The following is a 21,065-nucleotide window of genomic DNA, read 5'->3' as shown; positions in this document are numbered from 1 at the left end:
TCGCTGGCACCGCCTTTCATGTGTAGCACAGAAAACCAACAATCTGCAAGCTAGAATAAAAAAATTTGTAAAAAGGGAAAAAAAAGAAAAAGACCTCTATCTATTTTGTTTTTCAGGTAATTTTCCATCTTGATTTCCAGAGTAGATGACCCAGGCAGCAAGAGTGGTGCCTGTTGAGCAGGTGACTTGGAATGCAGGCACTTCTTTCGAATCAGCACGCCCGAGGGTAAAACGCAGCAGCTCGAGGAATTCAGCTAGATCGCAAATCAGAGCAATTCAGATTAACGACTTCTCCACAGGCTCGACCTTCAGCAGGCCAGGGCAAAAGATGTCCGAGGTGGAGCAGCGCGGTGCCCTCCAGAACGGTGCCTAGAATGCAAGGTCCGCCAGCCTGCGCTCCTTAGGCAACATGGCCCCGGGAAGGCCACCCGCAACATGCGCAAAACAATGCACAAACACCAGAAAGCGCATCGAAATAACTCCCGCTGAATGATTTCTCACCGTGACACGGTGCAGAGTACTCTTGAAACAAGATGTTCTCAGCTCAAAGCCCCGGGGGCCAGAGAAGCGGAGCCATTCCACACCGGGCAAAGCGGGCGTACTGGACTCGACAAAGCCTCGTCTGCCTCGAACGGATAGTGACCCTCCCTTCGAAAAGCTGACCAAGTGCGCAACTGTCAGGAGCATTAGTTTGAAGAATTGCAAGTCAAATCTCAATTGAGTCAAGCGTGCAGAAGCCCTGAGGCGCAAATCAGGCTCCTCAGCGATCCAGACTATAGATCGATGCTGTCAGGAAGATGCCTGCAAAAAACCCACCCGACAGCATTGTGGCTCTGCCATCGCCAGGGCGTGCATTGCCTGGAAGTCTGCCTGGTCTGTTCAATGAATCATAGCTCCTCCTCCTCCGTATACTCTGAAGTTTTTAAATATCCTCTGCTTCCCCCTTCCAGTCCTCATCATCTTCATCCTCATTCAACTCACATCTGTACATCCACTTCAATCGTGATCCGTTTGCTATACAACAAGTCTCTCTCTACCAGCAAGCTGTCTGCGTCCTCGAGTCAAACTTTAAACTCGACGCTCAAGTATCATTCAACCATGCCCTCACTTTACTACCCTTCGCAAGCTCTCGAGACCTACCGGCCTCTGCCTAGCTCCTGCGCTATGGACTCGTCACCCATCGAACACTTTCCTCACTCTCCACAATCACTCAGTGGTCACAGACACAGCCGTCTGCGACGACCAAATTACTACAGCAACGCGTCAATGTATGTTTGCTGCGGCTGCGGCGATGGGCCAAAAGTGTGGGATAACAACCCCGTGTGCGTTATATGCCACCATGTTGCCTGCGGCGATTGTAAACTTGTCAAGTGAGTGACAACACCACATAATAGAAGTGAGTATCTCAATAACGCTGGAATCACCGAGGAGCCAATGCTCACCTATCTCATAGCGCATGTTACGACCTGCCTGCACAAACTTGATTGACGATTGGTTCTTGGATATTGGAGCAACATCAGCGCGTGCATAATTTACAGTGGAACACGGCATTTCCTTTCTGGGGCGCTTCCTTAGACAGCGGACAGAGGCATTTCGCATATTAATTTGGGGTTATACACATATACTGGGCTATATATCAGTTTTGCTGGGCGTTGTTGTTTTTTGCTTTTTCTTCCCAACGCAGTGAGCGGGCTCACTCTGATTTCGCTGTTGTGATCTGCAAGTCTTTTTTTTGCTGGAATTATTATTACTACTGAGGGATGATGGGCGGCGTTTCTTGGGAATTAATTCTTTTTCCCACTGGCAGATAATTTTTTTTTCTATTGTTCTTTGAAAGCTTTCGGGATCTCAAATCATAATCAACTATTTTTATCCGAAAACTGGAGCATCTTGACATCGTTAGTTTACTCCGTACTCTGGAAGGGGCGGCTGTATGTAGATCCGTCATCACCTTCACAATTGCACAAATAACATCCAGCAGAAAGCATAGGAGAAAGGAGTCCGCAATATCGCTTTTGACAATATTGAAACTCGACTGTTGAAACCGCCAAACGAACAGCTGGCAGCTGGCAACTTGACACGAACCCTGCCCCTCCACTTCAGCCGCAAGTCTTGACTAACCAAGTCCAGTGGAGTGGATGCAGCGGCCCCTGCCAGTGCCAGTGCCTCAGGCCGAGTCTCCGTGGGTTCTCACTCTCAGTAACAGCCTCCTCCAAGTCCGGCCTCCAACCCTGCAAATAGCACACGCTCAGCTTCCGCATTCTCGGCCTTGGGGTCGTAACCGTTGATTTCCAGCGGTGCAGGACCCACGATGACCATCGAGGCCAGTCGGTCTCTGGAGGTGCTGCCCGCCTTTGGGGCCGCCCTTGTTTAGGTTGAACACCGCCGCTTCCCTATACATTTGGCCCCGGACGGCTAGCGAAAGAGCGGTGTTTGAGCGTCCAAACCTTGAATCCGACCCTGCTTCAGGCCCTCAGCTCCGACATTGAGAATGTCATCATCCATTCAATTTTTTCGACTTTTATTTTTTTTGAATTCTGAATCGCATTCGCATCTGCATCCTGGATCTGGATCTGGATCTCCCTCAGCGACGAATTGGACGCTGTTTTCGCACGAATGACACAGACCTGCTGTCATGCATTGACTCATTCTTGTCTTGACTTGACTTGCTGAGGGGCTGTGTTGGTGTCATCGGGATTCTGTTGCGCGGGCTTCTGTTTTGGAAAATGCTCTTGTTACCGAGTTTTCTGGGTTTGAAAATTCATAACTGCTAGTTGCTTTTTCTTTTCTTTTTTTTTTTTTTTTTTTTTTTTTTTTTGCGAGTTGGGGAGACCAGTGTGTCGGGATGATGCTATCCAGGCTGTGTTGCTGTTTCTGTGGGGAGAACAACCCTGTTGCGATCTGCCTGGGATATTACCCGATTGGGTAAAGGGTCGTTTGTTCCATTCCTCGCTTGTATACTCACTCAAGCACAAAGACTGCTTCATTCCACTTGCCATCGATTGTATCATCTAGTTGATCTATCTTTAGTCTTGAATCCCGATCTCGTGTGCCCTTGTACATTTCGCACTCCGTGTTCAGCTTCGTATTCTAGACAGCTTCTAAAGGCTGTTCTGTCGCACAACACGAGCCTTCTAATATTAGGACACCACATCAACACCATCTATCTATATCTTTTGAATCCAAAAATCAAAGGGGCCGTGTTACATTCCCAAAATGCATGGATATCCGCGAGTACGCCATACTAACAACAATGCAATGCCGAAGTTGAACATACAATCCCATTCATAGGACCACGCTTCAGCCCTGCCCTGTCTGCTGCAGCACCACCGCAACGCAAGGCCCCGATTGTTGGACCGCGGACAATGTCTCAGTTTAACTACCCTGCGTCGGCGAATGCAGCATACAGCAGCAATTGCAGTACATTGCAGTGCCGCTTATAATTCCCACACAGGGAAGCAAGGAACCAACGTAGCCCTATACTTAGGTTCTGTAAATGCCGCGGCTCTGTCAGATTGCAACGGTTGCTATTCCCGACCTCGCTCCCGTGCGTCCGCTCAGCACACGGGCCACAGTCCACCCATGTATCTATCCAAGATCGGGCCCCGCCCTCCCGTCAGGATCAGCGTATGCGCAAGGGGACTCGATGATTATGTTGGATGATCTGCCTCCCCCTCAAGAGCCACACACATAGCCGTGCACCGTGCGGTCCGTCGGCAGCGCGGCTAACAGCGGATGGCTGCATTACGGGCGATCATCTGCTGCCAGGAGGATAACTGTTGGTAAGCTCATGTCAGCGCTGGAATGTTGGGCTTATTTTGTGTGCGATATACCTTGGGTCATGAGGTGGTTTTTTGATGTCATTGCCGTCTGTGCAAACTTGCGACCACTTGCAGTATACATAGCATTGCTATATTTCTGGCGTCGCTGGTGAGAAACAGTCGAGTCTGTCCAACAGTGACATTTTACGAGGCCCATGTGCCATCGCGCTGGTTGGTAAGCGCATGAGAGGGTGCTCCGCATATCCACATCAACTCGAAACTAATCCATCGCAATAAGACAGCGGCTTGTGATGTCCATTACTGTCAACCAATTACAAACTACCGAAAAGGCAAATACGCACTCAATATGGAGCTACTGAGGTAGTAAGTATACCCATCCACGGTCTTCTCAACGCACGGTTTATTCAAAATCTATAAAACAGATCTTCTCATTCACGATTCCATTATATACCAATTGGATTAGCCACAATCCCGGTCATAGTACCAGCTGAGGTGGCTGCACCCGGCTGGATGGGTCGGCCAGGCTGAATCGACAGGGGCCCAGCAACTTACCCAAAGAGGTAAACAGCTATCCCTCGGGTTCTGATACCACCTATCGATATACGCCAGCTCTTCAAACACTCACTTCATCTCGGAAAACATACAGACGTCACCCATCCAAAGCCCATTCCGCCTCGATCCCTTTACGTAGCCCCTCCTGCCCGGAATACGAGCTTGGGTAGGTACCAGTAAGTACAGCTATGCCTTGGGTATCCACCAACTCACACCCGACACCTGGACACCGTCAGCTCTTCCCTCTCCCTGTTCTCCTCCACATACGTAATCGAGCCCTGGCCGGAACTCTAATAAACTCCCTAATCGAGCTAAGCAGCTACGCATCAGTCTAGACCGGCTCAGCCACAGTCAGTCACGATACCCTAGTCCAAGCCCCCTTCACCTCCTTCTCCTCCCCATCAACGAAGTCAGCAGTGAGCACGCTGAACTGTCAATGAGATTTGGATTTTCCTAGAAAATTTTAGGCCGAAACCCACCCAATCGTACCAGACTCTGGCACCGATCATCTACCTCGCTGTACCATATCACCGGGATGATGTAAGACATTCATTCACCCATGGGCTGTGTCTGTGGCTGAGCATGGAATTTAGCCCTATTACTTGTAAGGTAACACAAGGAGGATCTGGAGAGTGGAGCGAAAAATCAAGCTCGACATTCCGGAGGTATTTATCCGTAGCTTAGCCTGCATGAAATAATACGAAAAAGAAGAAGAAAACAAAGGAGAATATGAACCTAGGCTTGGCGCAGCCTGACACGACTTCGCCTACTTAGCCTCACTACGATATCGTTCGACTTAAGTTCTGGGCGGGTGATGAGCACTTCTTGCCATCCTTCTTCACTGAGGGACTTTTTTGCAGGTGCACGTTCGCTACATGTCAGAATTGTTATCGATGGCCGATGGCTGAGGGCGCCTTGCCGCGAATGCATTTGGCTTTGTTTATTCGCTCTTCTTTTTCTTTCGAATGTTTGGCTATTTGACGATGTTTCATTATGATGATAGGTAAGGCCTATGTATGCCCAGACCCGGAGATATTATCCAACGCCGATCTATATGTCAATGCACTATGCCCTGTATTTCGACTCCGTCCAACGATGCAGGAAACAAAACCCGTATGCCGAAAAGCAAAAGCACCGAAATCTAGAAAAATAACAACATGGGGATTATAGCAAGCAGCAGAGAAAAAAAAGGGCTGGGGAAAAGGATAAAAGACCATCAAAACAAGACATCACATCACATAGGGGTATCGCAAGCAAAGATGAACAATATAAAACAAGGTGAGCATCGGCGCAGGGGAATAAATATCAGCAAAAAAAAAAGGGGGACTATATAAAACAGGCCCGAGATATGGAATGAAAAGAAAAGAGCATCTCGAGCAGAAGATAAAGACAGGTGAGAAGGTAGACGGGGGCGTGAGTAGCAAAGAGCCGGAAACGAAGAACGTGAGATAAAATATCAACTGAGGCAGCAGACCCCGGAAGGTTTTTGTCGAATTCGAAAATGGAATTGGGTCCGAGGACAGCGCGCAATCGTCGAAACAAAACAGTGTGTCAAAGGTAGGGCCCACATAGAGCGAACCTCTCCTCCCCCTTGCAGTCGCGACATTTTCAGGGAAATGGACGGCAACAATGGCACCTCTTGTGGCCACAAGAACTGCAATACTCTGAAGCCAAGGCAGGGTTGTTTTCGTTCTGACAGGAACAGCATTTCCACCACCCCGTCATGTCCTGCCTGGTGTACTGAGAGGAGTCGGTAGCTGACGAGGGGTATCCGGTCCATGAACTGTTCATACACATGCTGAAGATGAAGTGGAGAGAAGTCGGTGGGTGGGAAAGTTTGGGCTGGAAATCTTGAAAGTTGAAATTGTATTGATACTAATAGAAGACTTGTTCTTGTTGAACCAGAAGTATTATGGAAGCCAGGGAAAGACAGGATTTTATACCATGAGTATCCTGTATATAGGAGTGAAGCTGTCCGCGGGCAAGAGGCGAATTGCCCATCTACCTTGGGCAAAATAGAGGCGTCCCAGTAACCGCTTCGTGGGCTCAGCATGCAAACGCAATCGTCTTTCCAAAAGGGCGTACAGATGAAGCGCGTAGGGCGTTTAGCTAGCATGTTCAAGTTATTGCGCCTCTCAGAACATTACAGAGAAGGCAAGCTGTGGCTTAGTTGCCTGTTGAAACAAACTCAGTGTCCGCCACTGATAAGAGTATTTCTGTTTCAAGACCCAAAGGGGAACCATCGGCAACCCCGTTTGACGGGGTGAGGGCAAAAGGATCATCAAGCAGTCACCTCATGACATGCTGAGTGTTGACATTACATTGCCCTCAATGGTCTGAAGGCAGAAAGGTATCATATTCAGAAACGTAGGCAGTTGCAGAGGGCCACCGAAGGGAGAGGACAAAACCAGCGGAGAAGCTGGTGCCTGAACGATTTGCGGGAAACAGCGGAGCTCTCGAAAAATGCCTCAAGCACCACATACCTTGCATTCACCCGAACGACTGCGGATTGACCCCAGAAGTAGGCAAACGCCGGCCGATATAACAATGCAACAGAAGCCAGAGTGACCCACTTTGCGGCCATCAGACAAAGTGAAGCGTTGGAACGAGGTGCAGTGATGGGAAATAGCCCCAAGCGTTCTCTCAGCAATGCGAACGCATTGGGGGAAATTCTATTTTGTGCAGTTAACATGGACCCTGCGGTTGGAACTAGCGGGGCGTTGCAGCATGAACAGGGCTGGCTTCAGGGCCTGCAAAGCGAGCTGCCATATCCCGAGGGCACATCGAGCGGGCCGAAACACTAGGCCCGGCATTCTTCTCCTTGAGAACGATGATGCAGGTATGCCTTCGAGAAGTCTATACTCCTCTCATCGGACCTTTCTCGGAGCGCCAAAACATATGATGTCAGAAAATCAGGTGGTTTTCCAGGCCATCAAGTACGTAGTCACGGCGCGCCCCAGGGTGGGATGCCGAGGCTGACAGGGTAAAGTTGAGGAGATACGCCTTGCATCCTCGTGTCGCACTGAAGGGCGAGAAGTTTGGAAAGCGTTTTGAAGGCCGGGGTTCTCCGATGGAGCACGATGCCGTCCATACTCTTTCGATCAACAGGACGGGGGACTGCGACGATATTCGACGAAAAGGTACATTTGACTCGCGTCGGCTATTGAAATCATGCATTGCACGGTTCGTACCCTTATTTTTGAGCCGCATGGCTTCAACGCAGGCCTCCGGTCCACCGCCTTTGCATCCCCAAACGGGGACGCATGTGAGGATATGACGCGCGAATTTGGCGCTGGGCAGCGCAAGATTGGCCCGTTGGAAAGCGGAGAAGTCGGTGAAACTAAGGGTGGCGACCAAGTGAGGCGAGCGATAACCCCATGATCTCCAGAACACTGAGGATGATGATCCGAGTGGTTGAAACTGGGACTTTAGTTTGGGTCGGGCAAAAACACTCGAGAGAGGAACGCAATTGAGTTGACGATCAGAGACCCCCGTTCGAGAGGGGAAGAGCTTGGGAAAGGAACAGGGGAGAATAACGTGATCCAGGGTCACCTCCCGCACTCGCCCACGGTTCGTGTGTTTTGGTCCAATATCTACCGGAGTACTCGATTTCCATGTTCCTGTCGATTCCGCGAAGCCCCCAGTGACAGTCAAATTGTTTTGAAATCCATATCCCGTGTTGTCAACCGGAACACTCGAGCCCGCCCGCGATCTGATTCGCCCCTCTTTGCGTCTTTGTCGGCCCAGTCGGACACCGTTGGAGTCGTCGGGCTGTCGTCACTCGTCGCCGCCGCCCACTCGCCTCCTCAGGCTATCAATTCACCAGTGTCATCGTCTTCATCCTCTTCTTGCGCCGGCTCAAACCCATTATCCATCGCCTCATTGGACCCGTTGATACAGCTACCCGCTTTCTATCGCTTTTCTCGAATCCCCATTTAACGGTTGCTGTCTCAAGTGGTGCAGTAGTCCACCTGGTCTTCAGATCCCCACATCTGGCGTCTGCAACCTCACTGCTTTTTTAACCAAACCCTGCACCACCCCCGTTATTATTCTTCAAGTCTTCCAATAATTCGTGGAGCTCCAAGGTTTCTTCTCCATTCCAAATATAAGAACTCTCAAGGCGCAATTCTTTCATTCTCGCCCCTATTCATCCGACTAGCCGTCCCCGAAATATTTAGTCCATGCCGATAGGACATCAATCCGCTGCAGTCCCTTACCCGCAAAACTCGAGAATGGGCTCGGCTGCGCGTTACCGGCCCATGTCGCCAGGTAGCTCACACTTAATTGATCCCATGAGAGCTTCGACAGGCACAGTCCCACTCAGTTCCTCCTACGATCCCTATGACTCCTCCGCCGGCCACCCGATGTACGCAGGTTATCGCTCCGACGTCCCCTACTTGCCCTCGTACGATCCTCGATATAATAATGTTCCTCCACGATTGGAAGCGCATGCAGTTTCCCAACAAGCTCATCGGGAACATGGAAAACCTCCCAAGTTGAGAACCGAATACGCCATCCGACCCAGGCAACGAAGCAGTACAGCATCTGCTGCAGATCCTCGGGCCATGCTCGAGGTACCTTCTTCTTCCCCAATCTCTAGGCATTCGCCTGTGATATTTTCCGACTATGGCCGCTCCCCGAGCCCTCTTACAGACCAAGATGGCTACCTTATGCCGTCATCGTCCAAAGGACATAGACGCCATCGTTACTCCTCATCTTTTGACTATGCTAGTGATACCGGACGACATCCAACTTCTCGTACGCCCTATGGCGCATACCCGGTGTATGAGCACGGTAGTCGACGGCGGTACCCCCAGAATGGAGGCCTCCGAAAGGGCGAGGATATTGACGACTATGATGCCTACTCCTACACCAACCCGCGCGAGCAATTCGAGAAAGAGGCTGCTGCCAAATTGCAATATCACCGAAATTCAAGAAAAGAGCGACCATTGAGCTTAACAGGGGTTGATGATACACACCTAATGGCACGGAAAGAACCGCGAGCTCTAGGGCCCCCTCCATCGCATCGAGGATTCTCAAAGTTGACCCGAGATGGACTGCGCCGGTCAACATTTGGCTCCGGTAACAGTGAGCTCGAACCGTCAGGTACGCGGCACCGTCCGTCATCACGCGCAGTCGCCCTACATCAAGACCATGACGAGGGCTATTCTTCGCATAGAGATGACTACGATGACACCCGTCTCGTCCGCCGTGAACATAAGCGTCCCGACCGGGATACACGCAGCCGAGATTATGATAGCCATGCGCCGACAAAATCCTCCAACATGTTGTCCGCTCCTTCAGTGTCCAGCAGTGGTCTTGGAACAGCCGTTCTCGCTAGTGGCTACTCGGATGATGTCGACTATCGCCTTGCTTCCCACTCTGATCGCCGTCGGTCGCGAGATCGACCAAGTCGTGAACATACCCGGCCAAGAAGACATTCCAGACGGCGCGTGGAGAGTGATTCTGATGCATACACATCGGATGACGACCTCGAGAAGTACAGGCGAGAGCCATCGGTGCGTCCAAGGATAGACGACTCCGACAGCTCGAAAGAAAACGGCCATCCGCACCGTCACCGTTCCCGCTCCCGCTACCACGATCGACTGCATTCAGATACAAAGGCAGAACAGAAGCTCGACCTCGCTCAAACCAAGGAATCCGATGCGCCACCCAAGGGGATTCTTAAACCCCCACGCGACAAATTTCCAGAGGAACCGAACCCTGTCCGAGAAGGCGTCGCGCCATTGAAGGACGCTCATAAGAAGGGGATACCCCCTGGGGCTCGCTGGACCAAGATTGACCGTCGCATTGTAAATCCAGCTGCACTAGAAACAGGTCAAGAGCGGTTTGAAGAACGATCCGACTACGTCATTGTGTTGCGGGTGCTGTCAAAGGAGGAAATCCAGTCTTATGCTGTCAAGACGCAAGAAATTCGAGGTATGCGAAGCAGTACACCCAACTTCCACTAGTAATTACTAATAAAAAACCAGATGCCAGATATCGAGAGTACACCCGAGACCGCCGCCGTCAGCGAGAAGAAGACCGCCGACGCGGTCGCCCGGTAGATGACTTTTCCAGCGATGACGAAGATGACGATGACGACGACTCTCCTCTTGCAATCGAGGGCCCGGGTGAGTCGAAGTCTGCACCAAAGAATTCGGCACCGAAGCCCGAGGCTTCAAGACCAGCTTAGTCGTTTACAACTTATGGCATGGCAGTCAAGAGAACGTGGATGTGTATATGTATGTTTGCTATTTTGGAAGAACAAATATTAGCGCAAAGCAATCAAACATCATGCCCCTAATTACTTTCCACCTAGGCAACTGACATCTACACACACTCCCAGGCTATACATGGCTTGGGTAGTTCAGGGCAAGCCCAAAACAAAGGAACTCTAATCAAACTTGTATCCCCAGTTAGCCCAGGTGCAGCAAGTGTCAACAACCGTATCAGCCCAACCTCATGACCATGACCACTGTCTGCACTGTTCCACCCCACTCCATTCCAACAGCAGTAGTAGCAGCAGCAGCAGCGGAAATTGAACAGCATTTTCACCTCCCAATAACCGCCCGTCGTAGATTATCCACCATTCCAGTAGCCACAGTCACGGTTACACAGTACGACACACGCCCGTCCGAGTCCCCATGACCATTGGTATGCCCTTTTTCCTCTCTCTTCTCGCTGGCTCTTCCTTCCTTTGTTCTGCCATCGGCGCAGGCAGACCCAGTCTGTACTACCTACCCTGTCTCCTCTCTCCTACCTGGGTCAAGCAATCTACCTACTACCTAATGGAGGCAAAGTATCCCTCCCTTGGATTGGGCAGGTATGCGGATTGCCGTCTACTGTGCACCCGTTTACCGTACTTGCCTTTCTCACTCACTCACATATTGTAGCAAACTTCGAAGGTGAGGTAAAGTAAAGTAAACAGCTTACCTCCCTACATGACGATAGAACGCCGAACGCGAATCCATCCCACTCGCCACTGCAGCTCCTACTAATGCGCTGATTAGGCAGTAAGAGAGTCACGGGCCTACCTTTTTTTCCTCTCTAGGTCTGCGCACCACCGCATATCCCCAGCAAATAAACAGAGTCAAGATAGCCAAAAATAGAAAGAATAAATAAATAAATAAATGAACAAATAAATATTGAAGGGACCTCGCAAGTGGACAGATGGATGCATGTGGAGGGTACGACCTGGGCGCAATAATACAGATGCAGAGAAACTGGAGGCGACGGGAGGTGCAGCCTGAAGGAGCGCGTGATATGAGTGGTGGTGGCTTCCAGTTCTACCTCTCGAGGAGGCACTAAGGTAGAGAGATCGGAGGTATTCGTAACTTACTTGGCTTTTCCTGAAGACGGCCGGAAAAGGCTTTCAATATTTGCTTGCTTTCGACGAGGCATTTTCTTCTTTTGCGGCATTGTTTTTGTCTTTTAAGGGATGAGTATGGAGGGGTGGAACGCAAGATGAATGGATCAATGCTGAGTGTTGGATGGTCTAGCTGTTGCAATTCGCTTTTGCGAGGCTCAGTTGCGCTTGAAGGAGGGTCGGGAAGTGGACGAGTTGGCTCGGGGCTCTCAAGAGTCAAGATGCTGTTTTCGAGCCCCAGGTTAGCAACTAACTGGTACCTAATGTACTCCGTGCCCTTCGCCAGGAAAGATATTTCAATTCCTCTCATCGTGAAACGGATATCCCCGTCTGCCATGTTGTGTATGCACTCTGCGGCTTATATATAACATCACCCTATCCGTTCCCATGCATAAGCACGAGGCCTGCTAGTGAGCGCCTCAACAGCCAACACCCCTGCTCACCCCAACTATAACCCATCGATAAACAACTACAGAAGAGCAGGGAATCAGCGGGAAGACGTGCATTAGACGGAGGTGCAAGGGCATGGATCCCTTGGTATCAGTCCATCTGTCAAGACCTTAGGGAGGTCCGAAGCGCCAAAGGCCCGAACTAACTATGAATGAGTGAAAGTGATGGATGTTGGTGTCCAGCCTGCAGACTGCAGATATCGCGGCCAACGTTGCGACTTGAACGTTCGCAGGCAGTTGGATGGCAAACTCAACGGACGATGCTGCTTTTTTTTTTTTCCCCGTATGTTTTCTTTTTTAGGCCACCTGTCAACGCGCGACTCGACGGTGGGAAATGAGCGGAGAGGAAGCGAGGACAATAATGGATAGGTGCTGTTCACATGCACTCTTTCTTTCTCTCTTTTCTTTTCTTTTCTTTTTCTTTTTCTTTTTTTTTTTTTTTTTTTTTTTTTTTTTTTTTTTTTTTTTTGAGATTTGTATTTTTGCCGTTCTTCATTATAACCCTTCGCTTTTTGCTTTTTATTTCCCGCCTTGAATAATGGTTGACAATGAACAAAGCTATTCTACTATCGGGCGAGGCTATACTAGACCACCACTAATAACGGCCGAGACCGACGACGAATTGTCTGGGCCCCTCGGTAAATTGGAAGGAGCTTTCGTACCTGTGCCTCGTTTGAGGTATTTAGTTGGGCGTATCGAGGCCACGGCCACTGCGAGTCTCCGGATGACGATTGACGAACCGCCGTGGTGGCTGGCCTGGAATGGAACTAATACCCAATCACAGCAAACCGTTAAGAGAGACGATGAGGATTTCGGATGCTCAAAAAGACGCACGCCTGCTCAGCGCATCATGCTGTGGTCTCTCGATCGGCTTCTCGGCAATCGCAAAAGTACAAGAATCAAATTTCTTGAGTCACGCGAAATGAAAGGCGATACTGATCTTTATCGAACGAGGTCAGAGAAAAGGCGTGTAAAGCCGATAGTATACCGAGGCCGTGTCGATAGTATCCGTCCCCGGCTGCGAGCTCCTGACCCTGCCACCGCGGCGCTTCTGCATGGCGAGGTAAAAGTCGCCGCGAAGCTTTTGGCACAGCTCACATTTGGCTGATTGTCGGTGAAATAATTAAACTTTCTTCTCGCGTGAAGGAGAAGGAATAATAATTTCCAAGCGACAAACTCTCTCACACCTCGTTTCAGCATCCTCGGAACAGAGTTCCTCCACGGACTCGTTCGGACTCGTATCAGCGGCAGGGACCGAGATGACTGTGGATGAATCCTCGGAATAGGAATGAACCTGGTCTCGTACCAAGCGACCTGCCGATGAGCATTTACTTCGCAAGTTATGGAGTCATTGGCAAGCGATCAGACGCAGAGCCTGAGAAACCTAGACCCTCGGACCTGTTCCGTCAAGTGCACGAAGCGCATAAAGGACCCATCCATCGGGCATTCCCTTCAAGTCCCACTCCTTCCATAATGCCGACAATCACCCGTCAGTGGTCACCCATCACTGATCACTATCAGTCATCGTCGTTGGTGAGCGGAAAATTGTTCACCAGCAAGCCCCGGTCTGACCATGACCTCATTGGCGTGAAGATTATGATTCCACCGCACCGAGCATCCCTATCCTTGCAAGTAAAAGTGAGGTTAAATTGGTTGACAGCAGGCCAGCACTATTGCCTGTTGATCCTTCCGGTCTCGACCACGCGCGTCCACGGGTATACCTCCTGATAGAAAAAGTGATCCGGTCTCGGCCACATGCCTGAGAGAAGCGAGCTCCAGGGGAAAAGGTCCGTGTCATGGTTTGCAGGCAGAGATTGTCGGTCCGCGTCCAGCGCAGCGCCCTCTTGAACATCGAGGGTAGACCCCATGAATGGATCCGTATTTTCCCACTCTGGTCCGGATGGTGGGGCCGCGTTGCCGGTTGCCCTCGAATTCCCGCTGAAAGCTTTCCCTAGGGCTCAGATCACATGTTCCTAGCCTAAAATCTGACTGCAACAGCCTGTCGTCATCAGTAATCCATTCCAATTCCCTCCGTTTTCCGGCTGAAAGAATATTACCGGCCTGATACACCCGGCACCATCAGAACTCAGGAGTCAGAATCGGAAAACGGGGGACAGGAATCTCAGGGCCGGGGAGGCTCCATCCCATGTCAGGAGCTTCCCTAGCCCTGCGCCTCTTCCGTTGGCCCCGAGCGGGCGCTTAAGCAGAGAACAGCTTCTCCGGAGTACGTAGACTGCTCTCGACAGCCCGGCTGTATTCAACCCCCGCCCGCGTCGGCAAATGTCGTAACGACCTGCTCCAGTCCCGGTAGAAAGTCTAACCCAACCTGCCAGAAATCGTGAGAAAACACTCAACAGATTTGAGCTAGCGTTCACTTTTACTTTCCCGCGGAGGAGAACAATCCGAGTCTGTCCCATGGGACATACAACTGAGATCTGCGAAGTCAACCCCCAGAAGCGGCTCTTTGGCCCGTGTTACTTTTGGACCCATACAACCACACTAAGTATCAAGTGAACCATATTAATAAACCAGCCATTCTGGGCCTGACAGCTTGACTCGATGTGGTGCAGTGCGGAGAATACTACCCCTCTTCTATTTTGGTCGCGATGCAAAGCCATATCTGTCCTTGGCAATAATAGAATCCAGGGCTTGAATGAAACTGGCTCTCGGTAGACGATTACTGAAACAGCCGGAATGTCAAAAATACAGGACCTGTTCCTAGTAACATGTACCGGCATCCATGGATTGACGCCACGAGAATTCGCAACTTCGGGTCGCGACTTCGCGAGATGGGAGAACGAGACAGAGGCTCCCAAGAAATGATGTTGTGCTCAGTTGAGTGGCGAATTGAAGTAAACCGGAAGAGATGACTGCAGCACGTTGCAACGCGGCATATTAACTGGGGGAAGTTGCGTACTCCTCGTAGCGTTGCCAAGCACTTGGTGTGTTGCTCCTGAGGACAACAATGCCACTGACAGGCAGTTGGACTGGCCAATGAGTCTCCGGCATCCGAACAAAGCGAAAATTCTTGATATTGATTTTGGTTCAGGGCGGTGCCCAATGAGATCCATGATGAATAGCTGGTGATTCGGGGCGTCGTCATGGATTTATCATGCCCCTGCAGTACTGGGGATCAACGAAGCATCAAGTGCTGGTACTATCAAAGGAAAACAACTTCCTTAACCTCCAGAGAACCGTTAACCACGCTGGTCCATGCATGACCTTTCGAGCACATAGTGCTTGTGCCCTCAAGTTTCGGCCATGGGCCCACGGACATGCCAAGAAGCCAAGGCTATCAAGATTTCTGTCTGGCCGCTTATCCGAAGCTGGATTCTCCGGGATAATGATGTGCATTTTGGATGGCTAAGAACTCAGAAAGGGAGCTTGAGAGGAAGCTCATTGGAGGATGTCTTGATTGATCAAAGAAGAAAGTCCGGTCAAGAACCGACAGGCCCACATTGCATTTACATGACATTTGTGTTCGAGCAAGCAACCAAGACCAGGGTGACCCCAAACTTCGAAGTCATTAATTAAGAGGCTATGCCAGACAGGATCGTGGAGATATGGACGCGGAGCAGGACCGTGCCCGTCGGTTTATTCCGCTCCCTTTCGCTCGTATTCCTGGGTATGAGGTGACAATTCATTTCCGTCGGCGGTCCGGCATCAAGGATCAAGGCGCTGTCAACTCAGAAGTTGTTCGAGAAAGACCCAAAGGATCATTATGACGCTTTCCGAATTCTCAAGGTGGAACCCATCTGCGGGGCATAAAGGATCGCACATCGAGAGTTGTGAACGGCGCAAAGTTACTGGCTTGCATTGCTTGCGATATGCCGAAAGTAGTATAGGTTGATTTGGCGCCGGCATGACGACTGAGGACTCGGCAGAATTTCTGTCGCATTAATTTGCGCCATTATGATGATCGGGGGGAACATAATCTGGAAAATTAAATAATGAATGGATTTTACGGGCCACGGGGCCCATTTTCCCGGTTTGCGACTTGTGCCTCAGTAGTCTGGAAGTTTCATTATGAAAGAAACGGGATGGAGCTCTCTGCCTCTGGCGTTGCTTGCATTCAAAGAACGCCTAAATAGACCGCATGCTTGACAGACGATCCCACTACGAGACCATGCCAGTCCAGCGCAACGTGTTTGGAGCGGATCTGCCCATCAAGGGTTGCGTGGACATGGGCTGGAGTCCGGACCTGTGTCCCAAAGGTCTCAGACTCGCAGGCTCAGACGATGTCTTCGAGAACGGGTCTCGGTAACGCAGTTGATGTGCATGAAATCCCCAGTTGCCGATCAGCCCTGAAACACGTTAGTGCCAGGCTAGCAAAGTTAAAAAGTACTGTGACAGTCAAAGAAACAAAGTGAAAGAGAAACGTTGTGGCTCCGTTTCTCGAGTCTCCACCGCTTGTCCGATGTGGCAGGCTGGAAGCGCCGTTCTGCTTCCTTTCCCCATTGAGGTCGAGGCACTGACCTCCGCAGCACCGCAGAAGCCCAGAGAATGTAACGCTGGTCCAGAAGTGATTACAAAATGCCAGTGCGTTTTCTCAAGACGACACGAGATCGTGGGTGATCTGCCCAGGGTTTGGGGATTCCTTTTTCGTGGCCAGCAAAGCCTCCCCGCCGTTCGTTGAGTGGAAGCTGGTGTGGGAACGCGCGATTTTTGTTACATCGCAGGAACCTTCATCGTGACAGAATTCTCCTAGCCAGCAGAATCACCCGATGAGCATTGCTTCTGCAGATTCTACGTAGCCGCAGGAGATAGGTCGAATCAGAGTACTCGTCACAGAACCGGATGGAACTGTCAGTCGCATGGATGAGTAAATTTCCCACGCATCATCCATGGGTGAGCACCAACGCCTGACGAGGGTCTGAGGCTTGTCCTTGACGTCCAAAGTTCTAGCTTTGGTAAGCTTGGGTCTGTCGGACATTCCCAACTGAACTTGTATTCCTCAAAGAAAGCAAGAGTATAGCTAGCTAAAGTAGTATCTCCGCGGTCGACGCAAACATGAGTAAAATTTAACTGTTGCCCCATTTTTGTTCGTCATCGCATTGCTTGTTGGGTTTGGAGCGCCTCATGACCCCATTATTCTTTCGTTCCATAGGTCCACGCTTCGCGACTCACCTTCAGAGCCTTAAAGCTTTGGATGCCGGTGGGATGAACACTGACAGACATCATTCAACCAGGCAGACTTCATATTGCTATGTGATATTCTCGACGACCTTTCCTACAAGGTGGAAATCGTCCGACGGGCGGATGTGGAACGGTCTCGACACCCTGCATCAGATCATAGTGGTTGTTCCAATGCCATATTTCTTGTAGTCAATCAGGCTGGCGCTCGGCGCTGGAAGTTGAAAACCGACAACTGACACGCGCCGGCCACTACCGTGACCCGCTAGTTCTCTTGCGGAAAGAGTCCAGAGAGTTGCGACTCCCGAGGCCAGGTGCGAGCTGGGCTGCTCTAACGTCGTCACCACTCAGCAGCTTGTCAAACTTGCCAATGGCGTTTACCATTATTACTATTCGAAGCATATTTGGGGTACGGAAGCCTATCAAAGAGATGATTGGATGGGCGCCTCGAACACCTGCTGATGGAGCGACGTTACCTCAACCCCTCTCTTGAAGAGAGTGGTTAATGGATATTATCCAACCAAGTCTGACCGGTCTCTGCAAGCAGAGAGCCCAGTGTTGCACGGGTTTGCCTGTCATTCATGATATTTGGGATAATTATGCAACTTGTTGCCCGTCGTACACGGAGGGAACCCATATTCTTCAGCGCTGATAGGCTCGCTGACTCCCAGGAAGGCCTTGAGCAAGGAATGCTTGCTTTCGATCCTGTTTCATATAGCAAAACTGAACGAGGGCACGCTGTTGCGAGTCCCAAAGGAGGGACACTGGTTTGAGTGGTTTCTGGAGACTGTTTTTTTTGTTGCTCTGTGGCTGGGGGAATCTTATCCCTGGTCCACCTCTCTCCAGAAAAGCCCAGAACTTCAAGACGCCAGGCCCACCACCTCTTTTCGCTTGACCAAGTCCTTATGCCAAGATACACGAAGAATTGGCTTTGAAGTCCTGATTGAAGCGAGGAGTACGTGGGGCCGACAACGAGGTCCAACAGGAACAGGCTGATGCTGGCTAAAGCGGAACTCGAATGAAGCCGCCCCCAGTCGGCGCATCCGTGCTACCGATTTGTCGATGCTATTGTTGATTCTCAGGAACTCAACTTGACATCGGAAAGACAAATGTGTTCGGGCATATGGAGTCTGGAGGAGGGGATCAAGCCCATCAAAGGAATTCACACCGGGAAGCAGCATGAGTTGGTGAGAAGGGAAATACAGAGGTACAAAGACGGCGGTGATGGGACTGCTGTTTTGCGGATACAATAGTGTTACACAGGCCTATTTGCGACGGAGGTTCCCTCCTCCAGCTTTCTCCTTTCCCACATCCTTTTTGTCATTCATCATCATCATCATCATCATCCTCCTTCCTTCCATTCACTCATTCGTTCGGAATTCAAGGACCATGTTGTTCCTTTCCCAGCAAGTGAGCGGGATCGCCCTCTTGCCGGGGACCGTTAGAGCGTTTCGAGTTAATTCAAGATGTGGCCAAGGAGGGCTGGCCGTGATGGGAATGGGGAGGGTGGCATCGTCATCCTATTCGCACCAATTGCTGATTCGAGGGACCTGGTCTTCGATGGGGCTGGCATCCTGCCCTCAGCCGGCTTGCTTTTGATTCGATGGAGGCCTCGGGAGGGGTGGATTTGGCGTCTGCGCCAGTGGGAACAAGGCTGATGGCAGCAAGTCAGATCGGTTGTTTTCCCATACCGGGTTGTAACAAGATCGAGCTGAGTGGCGTTCTCCTGGATGGACTTTGGACTAACAGCGGAAAGAAGGCAGAGAAGATCTCGAGGAGAAAGGGAAAAAGAAAAAGTAAAACTACTGGACTGAAAGGTAAAGAAGGCTGGTCTAGGTTGTAAGAACGATACAGAAATATTACGCTGGCAGCAGATGGCGCTGGCAGGAACCCACCGCGTACCATTGCGGTAATACTCCGTGCAGCGCTGCAGCGCCGCACTGTTGAAGGAGATCAATTCCGTCGATGATCAGCGTTGGCTGTTTGGCTCGCTCTTATTCTTCCTGTCGCGACCGACCATCCCATCCTCGGTGACCGGGGGTTTGCGTCCGTTGGGAATGGGCTCGTGGGAATGAAACAGACTAGTGGACGGTACCTGACGGCGACAGTGGCAGAGCGCTGAGGTTTTGACAGCCCGCCTTTCGCGTATGCAAGGTAGACTCCGGCCATGATTCGAAACGGAATAGACTCTGAGTCTGGAGTCGAAGGCTTTTTAGCGTTATCCACCTTTTGCACTTTGCCTCGTTATGCTCATCGTCGCCGGCGCCAATCTCCCTGCTGAATCTGATGGGCGCCCATCCCCTCCTCCAGAACCTAAACAAATGTGGGTGGAGCCTGAATCTCGGAGATGCCAACGAGGATTGTGGTTGGAACTTTGTCGAGACTCGAGTCCCTCTGGAGTCTTGCTTCCCCAATCTTTGATGGGCAGCAGCCTCAGGGTGGGTGTCAAGCTCGGTCCCAAGTAGATAGTGCTATGGCCACACAACTTCCCTTCGGCGCACTGAGCAGTGGCCGAGCTGCATCTTCTTCCGCGACGCATAGTCTGCTGTATTATTATTCTTATAAATCGAATATTGTTTGTTATTTACCTCTCCTCGAACCAGGAGCTGTGGCATTGATGATATCAGCGCGTCCGTCGCGAGAGCCGGCCATGAATCCTCTATAGCACGACCTTTGTTGACTCCTCCACAACTCGAGCGAACCCGAGTTCCTTTCCCCCTCCGTGCTCCTCCGTCCGAAGTCCCATTTGGGTTTTATCGTTGATATCCATCTTCAGCCCATACCGAGCCCACTACTGGCTCTGGCTCAGTGGAAAAAGTACCCCGGTTTTTCTCTCTTTGAATTTGATTTAAGATCACTCGCGGCTCCGTTTCTTTGTCTCGCCCTCAAGTCTGCGATTCTTCCTCTTTACTTGGATTTTCTTTTTTCTTTTTTTTCGGTTTCGATCCCTCAGGGCCAATCTCATCTCTCTTGCCATCCAGCAAGTTCGTTTCCTCGCCGCGCCTCTTGATCAGCGCTACATTTCTATGTAGAAAGTGAAACTGATCTTGGTCTGAGCTGTCTTGGATACAGATCCAGCACGCGCCTGCAGTGCTCCCCAGCTCACATCAACTCGCATCGCATTGCAACAGAGTTCCCTGCTTCCTTTTCACAGTTCAGGTTGGTTCACGACTCTTCAGCAGTCCTCTTTCTTTCACGCACTGTTGCTGCACCCTGCAAATCATCCAATACCCCGGCCATCTAATCTGGTGCCAGCTGAGCTTGGAACCTGGCCAAGTCGATTGCTGTCCTGCTCTGGTCCTCTGCTGCTGTCACATTCACGCCTTTCTCCTGCGTCCTGCATTCATCCCGGTCAATATTACACCACCTTCCCGCTAGTAACAAGCTCATCTCGATATCCCCACCACTCAACTGAATCGCTGCTCGATTTTGCCCTGCCCTTCAGCGCGCTGCCTCTGTTTTATTATTCTTTTTTTCCCCTCCTTTATTTTATTATTATTATTATTATTTTTTTTTTGTTCTGCCCTTTTATTCCCTCACACTCTTATTTTCTCTCCGTGAATCGCCTTAATTCCTGATCCGGGTTAGTTGCTTTAAATTCCAGCAACAGCCTGCCTAACAGGACTGGGCCTCCAGTGCACCTAAATAACGACCCTGGACCCTCCACACACTCGCGGTGCGCCGTTTAACAAGGCCTATCCATCTTCAACTCCCCTCTCTCCCTAGTCCTGTCCAGGTCCACAGCTAAACGGCCTGCTGCTATTTGCTCGCTACCTCCCT

At 50.7% G+C, this 21,065-nt stretch overlaps 6 protein-coding genes across 6 annotated transcripts; 3 read left to right on the top strand and 3 right to left on the bottom strand.

The window, feature by feature from the left end:
* Positions 1–1,098: 1,098 nt before the first annotated feature.
* Positions 1,099–1,374, top strand: ASPSYDRAFT_155746 (uncharacterized protein; the record flags this gene model as incomplete). Its single annotated transcript, XM_040842489.1, has 1 exon — positions 1,099–1,374. The coding sequence occupies one exon, from the start codon at positions 1,099–1,101 to the stop codon at positions 1,372–1,374; it is 276 nt and encodes a 91-aa protein (XP_040700855.1).
* Positions 1,375–5,527: 4,153 nt separating this feature from the next.
* ASPSYDRAFT_1113529 (uncharacterized protein) lies at positions 5,528–6,572 on the bottom strand. Its single transcript, XM_040839927.1, has one exon. It carries the CDS (start codon positions 6,448–6,450, stop codon positions 5,791–5,793), a length of 660 nt encoding a protein of 219 aa, XP_040700854.1. The 5' UTR covers positions 6,451–6,572; the 3' UTR covers positions 5,528–5,790.
* On the bottom strand, positions 6,572–7,132 carry ASPSYDRAFT_1113686 (uncharacterized protein). Its single transcript, XM_040839930.1, has one exon. The coding sequence runs from the start codon at positions 7,024–7,026 to the stop codon at positions 6,694–6,696; it is 333 nt and encodes a 110-aa protein (XP_040700853.1). The 5' UTR covers positions 7,027–7,132; the 3' UTR covers positions 6,572–6,693.
* Positions 7,133–8,566: 1,434 nt separating this feature from the next.
* Positions 8,567–10,530, top strand: ASPSYDRAFT_155406 (uncharacterized protein; the record flags this gene model as incomplete). The annotated part of the gene is made up of 2 exons (XM_040842456.1): positions 8,567–10,274; positions 10,328–10,530. The coding sequence occupies 2 exons, from the start codon at positions 8,567–8,569 to the stop codon at positions 10,528–10,530; spliced, it is 1,911 nt and encodes a 636-aa protein (XP_040700852.1).
* A 764-nt stretch (positions 10,531–11,294) lies between these two features.
* Positions 11,295–12,178, bottom strand: ASPSYDRAFT_1113682 (uncharacterized protein). The gene is made up of 2 exons (XM_040839929.1): positions 11,677–12,178; positions 11,295–11,583 (listed from the first exon to the last, which is right to left on the bottom strand). The coding sequence occupies exons 1-2, from the start codon at positions 12,038–12,040 to the stop codon at positions 11,360–11,362; spliced, it is 588 nt and encodes a 195-aa protein (XP_040700851.1). The 5' UTR covers positions 12,041–12,178; the 3' UTR covers positions 11,295–11,359.
* A 101-nt stretch (positions 12,179–12,279) lies between these two features.
* On the top strand, positions 12,280–13,566 carry ASPSYDRAFT_1114056 (uncharacterized protein). Its single transcript, XM_040839931.1, has 3 exons — positions 12,280–12,521; positions 12,711–13,215; positions 13,299–13,566. The coding sequence occupies exons 1-3, from the start codon at positions 12,487–12,489 to the stop codon at positions 13,308–13,310; spliced, it is 552 nt and encodes a 183-aa protein (XP_040700850.1). The 5' UTR covers positions 12,280–12,486; the 3' UTR covers positions 13,311–13,566.
* The last annotated feature ends 7,499 nt before the right edge of the window (positions 13,567–21,065 follow it).

This window comes from Aspergillus sydowii (genome assembly GCF_001890705.1).
Source record: "Aspergillus sydowii CBS 593.65 unplaced genomic scaffold ASPSYscaffold_8, whole genome shotgun sequence".
NCBI lineage: Eukaryota > Fungi > Ascomycota > Eurotiomycetes > Eurotiales > Aspergillaceae > Aspergillus > Aspergillus sydowii.
This window is presented reverse-complemented; position numbering and strand designations above follow the sequence as displayed.